General features: G+C 38.8%; 1 protein-coding gene across 6 annotated transcripts in view; it reads left to right on the top strand.

Moving 5' to 3' along the window:
• DDR2 (discoidin domain receptor tyrosine kinase 2) overlaps positions 1-15,352 on the top strand; it is a 187,497-nt gene extending 172,145 nt beyond the window's left edge. For 5 of the 6 annotated variants that reach the window (XM_055587247.1, XM_055587245.1, XM_055587246.1 and 2 more), the window contains 4 exons: positions 1,249-1,440; positions 1,945-2,179; positions 4,035-4,184; positions 8,873-15,352. In XM_055587247.1, the coding sequence (XP_055443222.1) occupies positions 1,249-1,440; positions 1,945-2,179; positions 4,035-4,184; positions 8,873-9,007 (712 nt within the window). In that variant the 3' untranslated portion in view covers positions 9,008-15,352. The remainder of the gene's footprint in view (positions 1-1,248; positions 1,441-1,944; positions 2,180-4,034; positions 4,185-8,872) is intronic. The other variant, XM_055587244.1, reaches the window with a different exon arrangement.
• Positions 15,353-17,855: the final 2,503 nt, after the last annotated feature.

The raw sequence follows: 17,855 nt of genomic DNA, 5'->3' as shown, positions 1-17,855 counted from the left end.
TTAGAGAAGGTGGCAAGAAGAAAGGAAAAAAAAAAAAAAAACTATGGGATGTGACAAAGCTTTTACCCGTTAAAAACATTTTTTTTTAACAATGTTGTATTGGTTTGTGCCATAGTTATACATGTATCCCCTCCCTCTTGAGCCTCCCTCCTTGCTCACTGTTTTTTGGTGAGGTGTGGTGTTCCATCTGTGCCCACTCCAATTAAGCAACAATGGATGGCTTAGGTTGTGTGCCCTCCCAAACCATGGACCCCCTTGCTTTGAGATTGAAGGAGGAATGAAAGAGGAGAGGTATTGAAACCATATTGATTTTAAGGATTTTATATTGACTGATATGACTCCCAGTCCAGGATTGCTAGAATACTCCTAGGAGACGTACAACATGTCTATTCCAATAGTTTTGATAATGTGGTCTAGTGGTTTCACTCCCCCAAATATTGCTACTGGGAAGGTAGCCCGCTTTGTGATTCAAGGGTGGTCATCACCATCTACTCTAACAGCTATTAGTTTTGGCCAAGTGAGTACTTCTTGTGAAATGACTGCATTACCACCATGAACTTTAAACCACTCAATTTTGAACAGGTTACTAAATGTGTGTTGTGATTGTCTGCTGGTACACTCTGCATTCAAATAAGCCAGCATGGGGCAATAAAAAATTATCAGATAAACCAGAAGATGGTTATTCATTTTCATAAAAAAGTGCCTTAGCTTTATTTATAGAGTGACTCCATAGCTTTTAAAAAAGGGAAAGACCCCAGTGCACTTAAGATATAATTTTCAGTTGAAGGTTTTATTTTTAAGACTAGTTTTTAGTAACCTACATTTGATTTAGCAAATATTAATCACATGAGTTTGAGTGAACTCCAGGAGTTGGTAATGGACAGGGAGGCCTGGCATGCTGCGATTCATGGGGTCGCAAAGAGTCAGACACGACTGAACGACTGAACTGAACTGAACTGAACTGAATCACTTTCTATGTGGCAGGGGTTTTGTTGGATACTAAGGGTACAAATGTGAATGTCATGGTCCATATGCCTCCAAAATTACAGTTGAAAAAGGGTTTATCATACTCCAGGATGAGTAGAATGAGACAGTTTCCAGGAAGCAATTTCTCTGTTCTTACAAAGGTTATCCAAAGGAAAAGAAAACTAGTATAATGGGCAGGACTAGACTTTGCTGTGTCTTCTCCCACTTCTTGATTCTAACTCTGGCAACCTCTGGGTTTATCTACGTCTGTGTCCTTCAAAGGAATGATTTTCTCAAGGAGATAAAGATCATGTCCCGGCTCAAGGACCCAAACATCATCCGTCTCTTAGCTGTGTGCATCACTGAGGATCCTCTTTGCATGATCACTGAGTACATGGAAAATGGAGATCTCAATCAGTTTCTTTCCCGCCACGAGCCACCCAATTCTTCCTCTGCCAGTGTGCCCACTGTCAGGTAAATAAGCTGAGTCTTCCATCTCTTTCCTGGGTTCATGAGACAAAGATGGGGAGCAGGGAGCTTTAAAGTTCATCATTGTTCTTGGATGGTAGGGGATGTTGTTGTTCAGTTGCTAAGTTGTGTCTGACTCTTTGCGACCCCATAGACTGCAGCACACCAGGCTTCCCTATTCTTCACTATCACCCAGAGCTTACTCAAACTTAGGTCCATTCAGTCAGTGATGCCATCCAGCCATCTTATCCTCTGTCGCTCCCTTCTCCTCCTTCCCTCAATCTTTCCCAGCATTAGGGTCTTTCCCAATGAGTCAGGGGATGTTAGTGTGCAGGGAATAACAGAGCAGCTGCACTTTGGGGGAAAGCAGAGATAAATGAGGAATAGAGAAGGGATGCTGAGGTTGGAACCCCAGTTTTTTGGTACCAACTGTAGAGTATTTACCTTTCATACCTTTCACAGCTTCTTGTTTCCAGAGGCTACTTTCTCTCTTCCTTTGTATTTCCTCAGTTATGCCAACCTGAAGTTTATGGCTACCCAGATTGCATCTGGTATGAAGTACCTTTCCTCTCTTAATTTTGTTCATCGAGATCTGGCCACACGAAACTGCTTAGTGGGTAAGAACTATACCATCAAGATAGCTGATTTTGGAATGAGCAGAAACCTATACAGTGGTGACTACTACCGAATCCAGGGCCGGGCAGTGCTCCCGATCCGCTGGATGTCCTGGGAGAGCATCTTGCTGGTGAGTTTCCTGTTTTTGAGCTCTGCCCTAGCAACCAGCACATAGGCAGGTACACAGGGCACGTAGAGGTGCGCCAGAGACAGCGGGAGACAGACCATGAATAGACTTTAATGTTTTCTCTGACCTGAGATGACTTACTTTGGTGCTAATCATTATTTTTTAACACTTGCCTATTTCTGCTGATAAAATGTAAAATGCTTACTATAGAAAATTTGGAGAGAAAGGTTAAAAATATACCTGGATTGATAAGAAATTTAGTATGATTTTTTTTAATCTCTACCCTTCCCATATTATTGATCTTAATTTGGGGTATTAAAATTTTGTCATTTAAAGAACTGTTATCCACACAAAATATTTTTTGTATTAATTTCATAACCATATTTCTAATTAATTATTTTGTTTCTATGTCAATGATTATCATCATTTACTTTTTAAGTTCCTCATTCTTTGCTTTGTAATTTTTATTCAGCTCTTGGTATTCTGAATCACAAGTGAATAATTCTTTTTCCGAATGCTTCTCTTCTCTGACCATGCATATTTGAGGCAATTTATGCCACTTGGTTTTATGCCACTTAGCTGATTTATAGAATTATTAAACTTCAAACTTTTACTTCCTACGATGCTGAATACATGTAATTTTGTCTTTTGTCGTTTAATATTCCAGAAAAAAGCCTGAAAGCAATCTAGTTTTGTTCATTTATTGTTAATCTGTTTGTTTCTTGTTCATATTCTCATAGGATTTGTTAATTTTAAAATAAAGATTGTATAGTCATCCCTTTTTTCTCACCAAGATAACCACTATTAATATTAATATTCTACTATATTTCCTTTGAGGATTTTTTCTATACATGTATCTTTCTTAATATATGTATTATGTATATAAAATTATTTTACATATTGGGATGATACTATGCACATAAAATCCTCTCTCATTGGCAGTAAGTATTCTTCAAAAACATGATTTTAATGGTTATATAATATTCCATTATAGATATATCCTGTAATTTAATGTCATAATAATTTGGTATTTTCCAGTTTCCTTCTATTATAAATAATGCTGTAAGATATACCATTTTATATAAATCATTATAAAGATTTTTATCATCTACATAGGTGAATCACATATTTTACCCCTTTCTAATGTGATTATTAAGCTTTGCTACCTTTAAATGTATTTCATGGTGTTAGACCGAGATTCAGAGGGTTTTGGTCCAACTCTCAGTTTTTCTATTATTAATGGTCTTATAAACCAGGGGATTTTAGTAAACCTATGTTGTCTCACTTTTCTGATGTAAAAAGTAGGAATAAATATTATCTACTTCAGCACTGTGATTATTGAATAGAACATGTGCAAGTATTTAATGGATGTTGACTGCATCTGAATCTCACTGAGATCACTTGTCAGTCTGTCGTCCAAGACTGTGATGATCATTGAACAGGAGCTACTTGAGGCATTCACACTGGATTCCTGTATCTCTAACACAGAGATATCTGGATCTCTTCCTGTTCTTATTATGCCTTTCCCGCGGGCATCTACCTGCGGCTGCCCTAGATCCTGGACTTTGACCTTCTAACTCTCAGCCAGAGAGTCAGGTAGCTTATGGCCACATCCTCTTCAGTCCTTGGATCTCATCTGCAAGAGAAGCAGACCTCAACAGAGATCCTGAGGGTGAGAGATGGGTGGAGGCTGGCATTGAAACAACTTCCTATTGTCGTTTTCAGATTCCCAGTGCATATCTTGGCAGTTCCAGTATTCCTTGCCCTGCATAGTGAAAAACTCCATTTTATGACAATCTCTCTGCTCTTGTCGTACACAGATTATTCTGACTTTCTCTTCTTTTCCTTACTTAAACAGGGCAAATTCACCACAGCAAGTGATGTGTGGGCCTTCGGGGTGACTCTGTGGGAGACTTTCACCTTTTGCCAGGAACAGCCCTATTCCCAACTGTCAGATGAACAGGTCATTGAGAATACTGGAGAGTTCTTCCGAGACCAAGGGAGGCAGGTGAGAGCCTCTGGGGGTGGAGAGATGTGGCCTTGGGTGCTCCTGAAGGTGAGAAAAGGATAAGTTCTGATTTAACAGGATAGGCCTGAGCTGGATGATAGTCATTTGTCATTAATTATCCAGGTGATGTGAAAGACCAAGGTGGTCCTCCCTAGGCATCCATACACTCTACTTTATCCATGGGTCAACCCGCTGGCCACTGGGGAGCATGAGGGAGTCCCATCAGGCTTCTGCATAACTCAAAGGTGGTGGTGGTGGTGGTGGTGGAGTCACTAAGTTGTGTCCTACTCTGTGCGACCCCATGGACTGTAGCCCATCAGGCTCCTCTGTCCATGGAATTCTCCAGGCAAGAATACTGGGTGGGTTGCCATTTACTTCTCCAGGGGACCTTCTTTACCCAGGGATTGAACCTGGGTCTCCTGCATTGCAGGTTGATTCTTTACCAACTGAGCTACCAGGGAAGCCCAAGTCAAAGATATCAGGAAATAAATCCTGTCTCTCATATCTGATCTGTTTCCTGGTCTAGACTGTACAGCTTATCTTTGTGGTTGAGGAACATAAGAATAAAAACATAAGCTAAAAGTGAATAAGGGAGTTATTAGCATTTGTTAAAAATTTGGTTTGGATTATTTAAAAATATTTCTCAACTTACATGCCTAGAGACCATCAAGTGCATCCTGGCTTTGCTGTTCCTGGAAGGCACCTCTGGGCCCAGATGTTGTGGCCTCTTGGGACTCGGGATAAGCTACTAAGCTGATAGGGGCTCCAATTCCTAGTTAAGATATTCCAAGATTCCTTGGGATAACTCAGTGTCTAAAGTTCCTGTGAGATGTGGGATTGAAAGCTTGCTGGTGGCTGGAGCGCTGAGCCCCCACAGTGACTTGGAGTGTGGCATCTCAGACAGGAAAATTATAACAGTTGAGGAGTGGGAAAAGGCTCTTGAAGAAAATTAAAAGTGGATCCTCTGTGCTTAGATTAAAGCAAACAAAAGATAAGGGAATGACTAGAGTTTGTGGAATAAGCGGGTTAAAAATAGGAAGGGGGTGTCCTAGAGTTTTATTGTGATACTCTGTAGATATTTTGGTAGCAGGGGATCTAAATTATTTATTTTGGTTATGAGTTAATTGCCTTCTCATCTTGGCAAAAGATGATTTACTGCTGGGTGCGTGAGATAAGGAGTGCACCAAATAAAAAAATTGTTTTTCCTGGACTAGGAGCACGTCATGGCCACCTGGGTGACCTATTTCGATATCTCATGGCCAATTAAAGGTAGTGCGTTCAATTAGAAAGTGTAATTTTATTCATCATAACAATGATTCTAATTTCCTTACATCCTGGAATTATAGGCAAAGGGAGGAATATTTTAAACCTTTCAGTTTCCCTGATTTTATTATTCAATGACTGAAATCTCACATGCAAAAAACAATTTGTATGAGGCGAACCACCAAAACATTCAGCCAAGACAGGCATGCTTCCTCTCCCCACACTTTATGTCCACTGTCTGCTTTGCATTATATGTATTTTTTATATTAGGTAGCTTTTTACTGGAGAAGGCAATGGCACCCCACTCCAGTACTCTTGCCTGGAAAATCCCATGGATGGAGGAGCCTGGTGGGCTGCAGTCCATGGGGTTGCTAAGAATCGGGCACAACTGAGTGACTTCACTTTCACTTTTCACTTTCATGCACTGGAGAAGGAAATGGCAACCCACTCCAGTGTTCTTGCCTGGAGAATCCCGGGGACGGCAGAGCCTGGTGGGCTGCCGTCTATGGGGTCGCACAGAGTCGGACACGACTGAAGCGACTTAGCAGCAGCAGCAGCAGCAGCTTTTTACTTAGCACTAAAAAGTTGCATATTAATTAATCAAATGTTATGCTATTCATTTCCAAAGAAAATGTTGTTTTATCATTTAATGGAAGTTTTAAATTCTAATAATCTCTGGGATTTAATTTTTCTTATTTATTTTTAACTGCTTATTTAAAGGATCCATCATGTTCACTTTTACTAAATGATGCTAGAGAGTCAAATATATTTTGACCAACTACTAAATGGTTGAATAATAAAATAAAATACCTGAGTGAAGCCAAGACCAAAGCCTAATATCACCATCATATGCTGAGTAAGCTTCTTACCTATAAGTTTAAAATATTGATAAAAGTTTATTTAATTCAACATATGAACAAACTAAGCATAATTCACTAAATTTGTATAACAGTTTACAAACTTTAATTACTTTAAATTTTATTGTTAAAATTTCAGTATTCAAATTTTGAAAGTTTGACATTAGAATGTAAGCACAATAGTTATGCATCACTATCAGCTGCTAGATGGATTTTATGGACTCTACGCATGTGATTTAATTTGTATTCAAACAGCATTGTTAATGTCACCAACTTGTTGAACATAGCAGATAAAGTGCAGGAGAAAACTTTTAAGTAACACAAATTTTAGAAAGAATCTTATCCTTAGGGCTCATAGCTTAGACAAATCTTAAATCTTTTATAGTCAATTAAAAATGCTTGGAAGTCTATAATAATAATTCCAGTAATTTTAAAATGTATTTGACATTTTTTGTTTTCAATTTGTTTTTACAAATTGTAAAGAATTCTCCGAAAGCACTTTTCATGAAATCCCATGATCAAAATGAAATTAAATAATTAAAAATTAAATACAGTTTTAAAAGCTTATTTTGTTTGATGTTATGAAAAGTAAAATACTATCAACATAATGAGAATTATTATGAAATATAACTTTATTTGCCAAGTTTATAAAACTTTGAAAAGGGCAAATAATTTATTTATCATTTCATTTTATTGATATCTGTTGGCTCAAAACATATATTTTTTTCTAAAATTATTTAATGAACACCCTAGATAAGACTTAACAGTTTTAAGTTTCACAAGTAGTATATTAGAGTGTCTATTATCCTGTATCCTTTATAATAGTAGTAATATTTCTTTTAAATACTTACTATTTTGTAGCCATAGTCACTTCTAACATACTGAGTTAAGGTTTGTCAGATCTTATTATATATTCAAATAGAAGCCAGAGGTATTTGCCTTTTTACTTTTTGATTAAGAATTGATGACGGAAAACTCCTTGGCATTGGTCTTAGCAATGATTTTCTGGATTTGACAACCAAAGCAAAGGCAATAAAGCAAAAATAAACATGTGGGACTACATCAAACTAAAAATCTTCTTTATAACAAAGGAAACCATCAAAATGAAAAGGCAAACTACCAAATTGGAGAAAAATTTGTAAATCGTATATCTGATATGGGTTAATATCCAAAATGCATAAAGAACTCATGCAACTCAAGAGCAAAAATCCCCCAAACCAGACAATTTTAAATGAGCAGATCTGACTAAACATTTTCGCAAAGAAGACAAACAAACAGATGGCCAACAGGCACATGAAAGGGTGCTCAACATTGCCAGTTATTGGGTTTCCCAGGTGGCACTTGTGGTAAAGAACCTGCCTGCCAATGCAGGAGACATAAGAGATGTGGGTCCAATCCCTGGCTCAGGGGGTCTCCTGGAGGAGGGCATGGCAGCCCACTCCAGTATTCTTGCCTGGAGAATCCCATGGACAGAGGAAGGAGCCTGGCAGGCCAGGGAAGTGAAAATCAAAACCATCATGAGATATCACCTCACACCTTTAGAATGGCTATAATCAAAAAGACAAGGAGCAACAAATGTTAGTGAGGGTGTAGAGAATAGGGAAGCCTCATGCACTGTTGATGGGAATGTAAATTGGTGTAGCCACTATAGAAAACAGTATGGAGGTTCTTCAAATAATTAAAGATGGAACCACCGTCTGATCCTACCATGCATGATACAGGCTGGTCTAAGTGTGGGAGAAGGCAATATTGAAATGGTTCATTACTAACCAGCAGCAGATGTTGGACCTGTGATTCAAAGAGCTTGAGACATTTAGGTTTGGCTCAGGAATATGTCAGTATACAAGGTTTTAAAAAACAGAGGTCAGGAAATGACAGCAACACATTACAGGTAAGCAGAAGATGACCTGGAGTCAATCTTGCTGGGTGGACACAGTAACTTGCTTTGAGAGTAGAGTCAAATACAGCTCTAGGTTGGAATTCAGGGCAGGGCTGTAGAGGGGTTAAATGTACAAATGTTGGTGAATAATGTAAAGAAGAAATCCAGTCTTCCCCACTGGGGCCAGTACAGGAGAAGGAGAGCACAGAGAAAGCTATGGTTAAGAGCTACATGGATATATCCTGTGTCTCAGTGGCTCAGATTCCATTCTTAGCCAAGGAGCTAAGGCAACTAACATGCTTTCCACCCTTGCCATAATTGGCTCAACCAAGATAAAGCTCACTGTGGATAGGCCATAACCGGAGGATTAGGTGTTCTAATCACTTTCCAGTCAAAGATGTCTTCTTGCTTCAGTTCATCTTTTGCATGATGGTAAGCAACTTAGCAGGCATGCATGCACAGGATGGCCCATCAGGAAGTTTTGCTCTGCAGACTTGGAAAAGACAAAGAGAATGGAAAGGGGATTGATATGATGTAAATTTCTCGTGAAGAAGAAGGAGAGACACCACACCCATTTCAGTTATCAAGTCCAAAAAAGTGGGGAGTGGGAAAATCATACTGTGATGCAGTGACCTTTTCTCCACCCTCTTCTAATATTCTCCTCTTTTGTTCATTTTTTGTTTCCAAAGACTTACCTCCCTCAGCCTGCCATTTGCCCTGACTCTGTGTATAAGCTGATGCTCAGCTGCTGGAGAAGAGACACCAAGCACCGGCCCTCTTTCCAGGAAATCCACCTTCTGCTTCTTCAGCAGGTGGACGAGTGATGCTGTCAGAGCCTGGCAACAGGTCCTCCTCACAAGCCCCACCACTCACCCTCGCTTAAGCCACTCCATCTGGACACTGAATGGACCTGGGAGACAGAGGCTTGTTTGTCTTTCTCTCTTTCTGTCCCTCGTCTTCCTCCACTCCACTGCCCGACTCTCTACCCCTGACACATATATACTATTTTTTACATTAAAGAACTAAAAAAGAAAAAAAAAAAGCCTAGGACAGATAAAATCTAGTAAAGAATCTTACTTGATATACGTAAAGTATTGGATAATAAAGGCTAGATAATTTAGATAATTTATAAAGGATAAATATGCTCGTGTTTATGAATGTGCAGATTCTACAATGTTATTTTCCATGTCACCTTTTAAAAAGTGATTTCAGAAAGAAAAACTTGAAGAATACTAATGTCTTAGGAAATATGAGACTAGGCATAGGGAAAACACTTGGTAAGTGTGGAGAATCTGATGAAATGGTATTCAGTAACTAGTCACCTATGGTTTGATTTCCTAATTTGGCCTGTAGACATGCCTTAAACTCTGCATTTTCCTCTCCTGGCAAAATAGATGTTACATGCTTGGAAAAAACTCAACTTACTGGAATGGTTATTTTGTTCATTCCTGGGCAGGGATGAGGGTTGAGATCTATATGCATAGGAAATACAGAGTATGTACATAGGAAAGAATATTTAGTGCAAGGGTTTGTGAACAGGGATTGTTATTTAAAAAAAATGTGCCTCATTCATGGAAGTATTCTTAAATAGAGAATGGACACAGGAAAAGAGGTCAGTGGCGGACAGGTAACAGGTGAGCTGTTCATTTCTGCAGAGGGTCCTTCCCTTACCTTGTTCAGACATTTTCAGGTATGTGTTTTAGTGAGAGCCTGATTTTGAGTCAGTACAAACTGTTGTTTCTAAATCTTGATCGTAGGCCCTTTGGTTCATCTCCTCCAAAACTTTCAGCTCTTTTAATGGATGAATGCTCTATGGAACCTACGGGCTGGGGATTAAATTTCTCAGGCATAAATCTGAAGGTCATGTACAATATGGAATAGATATGTTCTGAGTGTTTCCAAAGGGTTGACTGAGGATTGGTGAAAGGAAATTACAGGGAGATTGATTTTAACTCCCTATGAGGGAAAATATAGCCAGAGGCAGAATATACAAGGATGAATGGGCTGCCTCGAGAGGTGGGGAGTCCTTTGTCACTGAAGAGGTTGAGATACAGGCTGAAGACTAGGCAAGAAAGAGGTAGGGTTTCAGACATAATAAGTGGTTGTGGGAGATGATGTTTTATGTCCTTTTAACCCTAGGAGTTCTTGAGAGGAGCAGGTTGAGTGTGGAAGAGTCATCTGCTGCTACTGCTTGGGATTCACACTCTTGCCTTGGAGATGGTATGACCAGCAGAAAAAGAAAGCTTGAGGCTCTGGCTTCAGAATCCATGGATACTGATAACACTGTTAAATAAAAGTCCCCTCAGAACAGATTCTGAGCTTTCACACTCCACAGATCCTCAGATTCAGTAGGAAACAGGAAACGGGAATGAGATGGTCTTGAAGTCTCTTCCAGTTCTGATGTAGTCAGACCTCAGTGGATAATTGAATCTACAATTGCTGCAGATTCAGTTGTCCAGTCATCTCCTGCTCTGAAAATTGTGGTCAGCAAAAGAGATCATGTGAAGAAGTCACGATAATAGTAGTAATAGGAATGCCTGCCACTGGCTCAGTGCTTTAAAGTTTATCATGTGTTTCTACATACTTTATCTCATTTGGTATCTGCAGGGCCAGACATGTTCTCATGTTCTTTTATACTTGGGACCTGCCACACACTCTGTCTTCTCAAAATCAGTAATAACTTCGTGTATTATTCATAGTTCCCCAGAGAAACAGAACTTTATATATATATATATATATATATATATATGATTTTTTATAACAAATGGGGGAATTGGGTTACATAATTATGGAGACTGAGGAGTTCCACAAAGCTGGTGGTGATGTACTTCTGAGAACCAGAAGGTCAAAGGTTTAAGTCCCAGTTGAGAGCAGAAGACTGATGTGTGAGCTCAAGTAGTCAGGCAGAGAGGGTAAATACCCCCTTACTTTTTTTCTTCTATTTAGGCCTTCATTGGAGTGGATGATGCCCACCCATGCTGCAGAGGGCAATCTGCCTTACTCAGCTCACCAATGAAAATATTAATCTCACCTGGAAATACCCTTATAGAAAAACACCCAGAAATAATGTTTAATCTGGGTGCCACATGGCTCAGTCAAGTTGATGCATTAAAGTTAATCTTTCCATTTCAATAGAATCAAAGGGACTTGAAATCAGGGCCTGCAACTTGTCCTCCTTGATCCATGAACATCTGGCAGGGCTACATTCAGACCAGGCCATGACTTCCCATGTGGCAAGAGGAAATATGTAATGTAATTTCTCCTTCCTTTGTCTGGTATCTTTCCACTTATTTCTTTTTACAATTCTGCCTCAAGCCACTGCATTGCATGATACCATTAAAAAAAAATCATGTTTAAAATTAACTTAGTATGTCTAGATTTTCCTGGCCTTGAGTCATAGAGATGATCTGTTTCAAGCAACTGGCAAATATATATTGTCATGTACAGTTTTCTTCTGAGATGAGGAAGAGTCCATCTTCTGGCACTAAGACTTTTGTACTACAGACACAGTTTTAACTTCTCCCTTAGTCATACACGTTGAGTTCAGCAGCACAAATCTAAGAGAGCCATCAGGGTAAATGATCAAGGCTTAGTATCTAGAATTTAAAAGTAAGTGGACTTTTAAAAAAGAATGAAGAACTTTTAAAGAATAGAAGAATGAAGCTAGGAATTATGTAGAAAAGGAGGTAGGAAAAGGGATGAGAAACTGTGGGGCCTTGTTACCTTTCTAGGAAGTCATCCTCTTCATGATATATGTGAAATGTTTTATGTCCAGCTTGTGGTTTGGGGTAGTAGATTTAAGTTTATACTTTCGCTAGTGAATGTGGTGATAGCTAGGTCCAAATCTTGATGAGCTGTCCAGACACATATGTGCTAAGAAAAGATCTGGAGTCTAAAGAGGCACCCAAGGGGAAATGCGATTTTAATGCTATGGAAAGACCACTCGCAAGTGTACAGGACTGTATAACAAAGGGCACTGTATGAACGTGGAGCAATGAATGTGCATGTGACTGGACGGGGAGGCAGGTGGGGTTTAGAAAGGAGGCTGCATAATAAGGGGTGATAGAAGGATGGGGGAGGTAAGGGCAGCAAGACAGACACAGATGCTGCTGCTGAGAATCCATTCTGAAGCATGAAAGCCAATCTCTGAAGAGAACAGAAAAAGTAAGTGTCTTGAAGATAAAAGATAAATGTGTATGGAGAGAGAGGAAATTCTGGATGATAGAGATGATTAAAAGTAGTCATTAAAAAATGAAAAGTGAGGTGCAGAGTATGACATGGAAGGGAGCTTTTCAGAGTTTTAAGAAAAGATAAACCCATCAAGAATATAAAAACACATAAGCAACCACCAGGGAATGATCTTTTCATCTCATGGGATGTAGGAGAGGGAGGCAGTTTGAACAGGGGTGTTCTAGACCACCTCCAGTGGCAGGGATCACATGGTGGTGAAAAGAGCTCAACTCTGTCTGAGCTGGACTTGGCTTTCCAAGTGCTGCTTTGGAAATGAAGACCAAGAGAGGAGCCGGGGAATTCACGTTAGCTCACCAGGCTCTGTCTTCCCCTCTTTGTTCCTGTCACTGAAATCCACTTTAGATAATCCTCATCATTGTTGTGCCCAGAGCAGCCACAGGGAAACACTGGGACAACAGGCTTAGGTTAAACTAGATGAAATCTTGTTTGATATTGCACCAAGAGGTACGTGCTATGTTGGAACCATGTATTTTTCTAGTCCGATCCAGGCATCCCACAAGAAAGCCATGATGTAGGGCTAAGCCATTTGTTTCAAGTAAAGGAGAACAGAAGAAAGGAAAGCGATGAAGATGTTCCAAGGAAATAGTGTAAAACAGAATAACATCTGTTTTGTCCAAAGCTACAAAAATAAATGGAGAAAATCACAGTTAAGGCTTAGAGTACTCCCAATACAGAGCTATTAAATCTTTGATCCTAAACTGAGTTTGTAGACCTGGAATTTGCCATCTTGCTCTTTTCAGTGAGACCTCTGATATCTGGCAGTGCTTATGATAGGTTTCTGAAAGATGTAGACCCAAATCTAGGCTGAATTTCCTTCTGAATTAAAATTTAACATTTTTATAGAAACAGATGAATGTCTTTTCCACTTGGTAAATGTCTTAGAATGCTAAATTGAGATAAAAAGAGACTGGAATGGTTAAAGGTTTTTAGATTTCTGGCATTTTGAGTTCTCTGCTGCCGTTAGCTGCATTACTTGGTAGCAAACATATGGAGGGTAATTGTTTAGTTTATGTATCTTTTTCCCCCCCAACTGTTATATTGAAATGCTTTAAGACTCACAAGAAGTTGTGAAAATAGTTCAGAGTGGCCTTTACCTAATAGCAGGATTTCCCATTGACAACATCTTATGTAATCATAGTCCAGTTTCAAAACCAGAAAATTGACATTGGTATAAAGCTATTAACTAAACTACAGACCTTACTCAGATTTCACCAGTTGTTCACATGTATGCATTTAATTTCTGGATACTTTTAACCCTTGCTGATTTGTAACCTGGTCTTGCTTGGCTGCATCAGGAAAGACATTATTGGGATACAATTCTGTCAAATCCTAAAGAGGATATAACAAATTAATCTGTTCCTTTATCAAAAGTAATATCCTGCCTAGACTGTATCCATATTTTCTGACTAATTGGGCTGTTCGGCATCTGAAACAATCCAAAAACAGCTTAGAAAAATCAGATAACACAAAGGACAGTAAGATCCACAGCTCACTAGCTAGGTATAGAAGGAAATTATAGATGGTTTCTGCAGTTCCTTCGAGTAGGACTTATATGGTGGCAAGGAGAGGACTTTAGAATAAATCAGTATTTTGATTAAGAACTAGGTGGCATTTCATTCTTGGTACCAGGAAGAGCTTTTGGAAGGAATAGAGTACAATGGTGGAGACTGTTATTGTGTAGTAAAACACTACTCTCGGAATATTAGAGAAGTTTCATTTACCTAAATGTCTATTCTTAAATGGAATAACAACCACATTGGACTAAATTAAGTACAGGTACAGCAGCAACCAGGCCCAGAGTTTCAGGAAGATAGGGGAGTTGAAGCTTTAGTTTTGTGGATTACAGTTTTGAGTTCTGTAATGGCATTTTTAAGCTGCCCTGTTTAAGGGTCACGAGATTATACCTGAGTTCACCTCTGCATACCCCACGTCCTATAAAGTTCCTAACACATAGTGAGCACATCATAAATATTTGCTGAATTTTTTTTTTGAATGAATAAAAGGTAGAAGCAGAAACTTGTCAACTGGCATAACTAGGGTGAATTTAGGTAGAATTGCTTTGCTGTAATGTAGAGGGTTTATTTTCAAATGAGGAAAGAGGAAAATGTGCCCAAACTTGTACATCCTCCATTTCTATGTTTACTGATGTTGAAATTGATCTATATAAATGTCTTATTCTTTGAGGTATTCAGACAGAAATGCAAGGTTCTTCTCTGCATGGTACCCCATCAAGAGCAGGTAGAGACTCCAGCCCCAAACCCAGCTCTTTTGGAACAAGATTTTTAGTTTCTCCTGCAAACACCTTGTCAACAACTTCTCGGGCCTCCAAAGGTGAAAGATGGGAGTCCCAGGCTAGCTCGTGCTTACCCATGTTCACAATTGCATATAAAGGAAGAATTTGTAAAGAGACTCGAGGGAAAGCACAAAGAGATAAGGTAATCACTTTTGGTGAAAAACTGTTTCTTGAAAAGAGGCTTGGAGAGAAGTCAAAGTTGATCAGATTACTACAAATGCATCAAGGGTTTGTAACCTAGCCTATTCATCTTATGTCCTTCACTATTCATGATATCCTAGTCTTCTACCCCATTGTCTGGTAACTTTTTCTGAGGACCGAGTTTCTAAAGCAATGTGGTGCACTCTTCCTATGAGGAGGAAACATCTGGGCGTTATTCTTCAAGCTTTGGAGGTTGATGTGTCTTGTCAAGGGGTAAAAATAGCAAATTGATTTTATTTCTGCTTAAAACTATCATAGTCATTCCAAAATAGAACGCATAAAAATTCTCTGTATTAGAAAAAGAAATGAGATACCAACTGTATATTGTCTTTATTTATTCTCTGTAAGTCTGTCAGGTGATAAATTGTAAATAACAATGATTAAAGAAATATGCTACTGATGGGTCCTTTTTTTCTGTGAAAATAACACTGGTTCTGGGCTTTGTTGCCATCACTCCTTATACCCTTTTTGGAGAAGTGATGGGGCATAAGGACGGAGCTGAGGGGTGTATGTGGTGTGGATGCCTTGTTTGTTGAAGGAAATTCAACAGAGGGTTATTTACATAGGCTTCTGATATATTAATTGACTGTTTATTGAAAGAAAAGCATCTTGGCCCCTGGCATAGCCAAACCTTCTAGAGATTGGTGTATGTTGTTAGATTAGTCCAGTTCTAGAGAACCTAGTCCAAAATTGGGTATCCTTTACTGTTCTGGCTACAGAGTTGTCTTGTTTAATGCACAGAAATTGCTTCAGAATCCAAATATGATCTGTCTCAAGACTGTCTACACATACAAAGAGCTACAAAAAACTATGATTAACCAGCACGCAGACTCAGTCTTCATAACAGACAGTAGGATGGAGCCATCCAAAACAACGTATATCTTATCTGCTCCCTGAAAAATACATTTATATTTTAAAAATTCTGAGTAATATTAACTTATCTTTTTCAGTGATGGCCACAATATATAAGTGAAAGGATATAACCCCCCAGAGAATAACCAGAGGGCTCATGAAAACATACTCTGACCCCCCAGAGTTTCTGGTTTGGTTTCACAATTAAAGGCCAGGAGTTCAAGTATATATGTAATGGCAGTAGGGTTGGAGGTGGAGGAGATAAAAAATAAACAGGAATAGCAGAGATGCTCAAAGAGGTACAATTCTATTCTCAACACCTATTCCCAAAGTTTAAAGGTAGGTATAAGTGATACATTTGGATCCGCAGGTGATAAGCCATATATATATATTATGTGGCTCAGACAGTAAAGAATCAGCCTGCAATGCAGGAGACCCAGGTTCAGTTCCTGGGTCAGGAAGATCACTTGGAGAAGAGTAGGGAATGGCTACCCACTCCAGTACTCTTGCCTGGAGAATCCAATGGACAGAGGAGCCTGGCAGGCTACAGTCTGTGGGGTTGCAAAGATTGGCCACAACTAAGCAATTAACACTTTCATTTTCATATATTATGCATATATCTGAATATATAATTTATTACTAAAGACAGAGATTAGGTAGATATATTCCTAAGTATTTTATTCTTTTCGTTGCAATGGTGAATAGAATTGTTTCCTTAATTTCTCTTTCTATTTTCTCATAATTAGTGTATAGGAATGCAAGGAATTTGTGTGTTGATTTTATATCCTGCAACTTTATTATATGCATTGATTAGTTCTAGTAATTTTCTGGTGGAAAATCAATATAATGAAAATGAGTATGCTACCCAAAGTAATCTATAGATTCAATGCAATCCCTATCAAGCTACCAATGGTATTTTTCACAGAGCTAGAACAAATAAGTTCACAATTTGTATGGAAATACAAAAAACCTCGAATAGCCAAAGCACTCTTGAGAAAGAAGAATGGAAATGGAGGAATCAACCTGCCTGACTTCAGTCATCAAGACAGTATGGTACTGGCACAAAGACAGAAATATAGATCAATGGAACAAAATAGAAAGCCCAGAGATAAATCCATGCACCTATGGACACTTTATCTTTGACAAAGGAGGCAAGAATATATACAATGGAGAAAAGACAATCTCTTTAACAAGTGGTGCTGGGAAAACTGGTCAACCACTTGTAAAAGAATGAAACTAGAACACTTTCTAACATCATACACGAAAGTAAACTCAAAATGGATTAAAGATCTAAACTATAAACTATAAAACTCCTAGAGGAGAACATAGGCAAAACACTCTCCGACATAAATTACAGCAGGATCCTCTATGACCCACCTCTCAGAGTATTGGAAATAAAGTAAAAAATAAACAAATGGGACCTAATTAAAATTAAAAGCTTCTGCACAACAAAGGAAACTCTAAGCAAGGTAAAAAGACAGCCTTCAGAATGGGAGAAAATAATAGCAGATGAAGCAACTGACAAAGAATTAATCTCAAAAAATATACAGGCAACTCCTGCAGCTCAATTCCAGAAAAATAAACAACCCAGTCAAAAAATGGGCCAAAGAACTGAACAGACATTTCTCCAAAGAAGACATACAGATGGCTAACAAACACATGAAAAGATGCTCAACATCACTCATTATTATCAGAGAAATGCAAATCAAAACCACAATGAGGTACCATTTCACACCAGTCAGAATGACTGCTATCCCAAAGTCTACAAACAATAAATGCTGGAGACGATGTGGAGAAAAGGGAACCCTCTTACACTGTTGGTGGGAATGCAAACTAGTACAGCCACTATGGAGAACAGTGTGGAGATTCCTTAAAAAACTGGAAAGAAAACTGCCATATGACCCAGCAATCCCACTGCTGGGCATACAAGGAAACCAGAATTGAAAGAGACATGTGTACCCCAATGTTCATCGCAGCACTGTTTATAATAGCCAGGACATGGAAGCAACCTAGATGTCCATCAGCAGATGAATGGATAAGAAAGCCACGGCACATATACACAATGGAGTATTACT

The sequence above is a fragment of the Bubalus kerabau genome, chromosome 6, assembly GCF_029407905.1.
Source record: "Bubalus kerabau isolate K-KA32 ecotype Philippines breed swamp buffalo chromosome 6, PCC_UOA_SB_1v2, whole genome shotgun sequence".
In the NCBI taxonomy this organism is placed as follows: Eukaryota; Metazoa; Chordata; class Mammalia; order Artiodactyla; family Bovidae; genus Bubalus; species Bubalus kerabau.
Note: the sequence above shows the minus strand (reverse complement) of the source record. Positions and strands in the feature narration are given on the sequence as shown.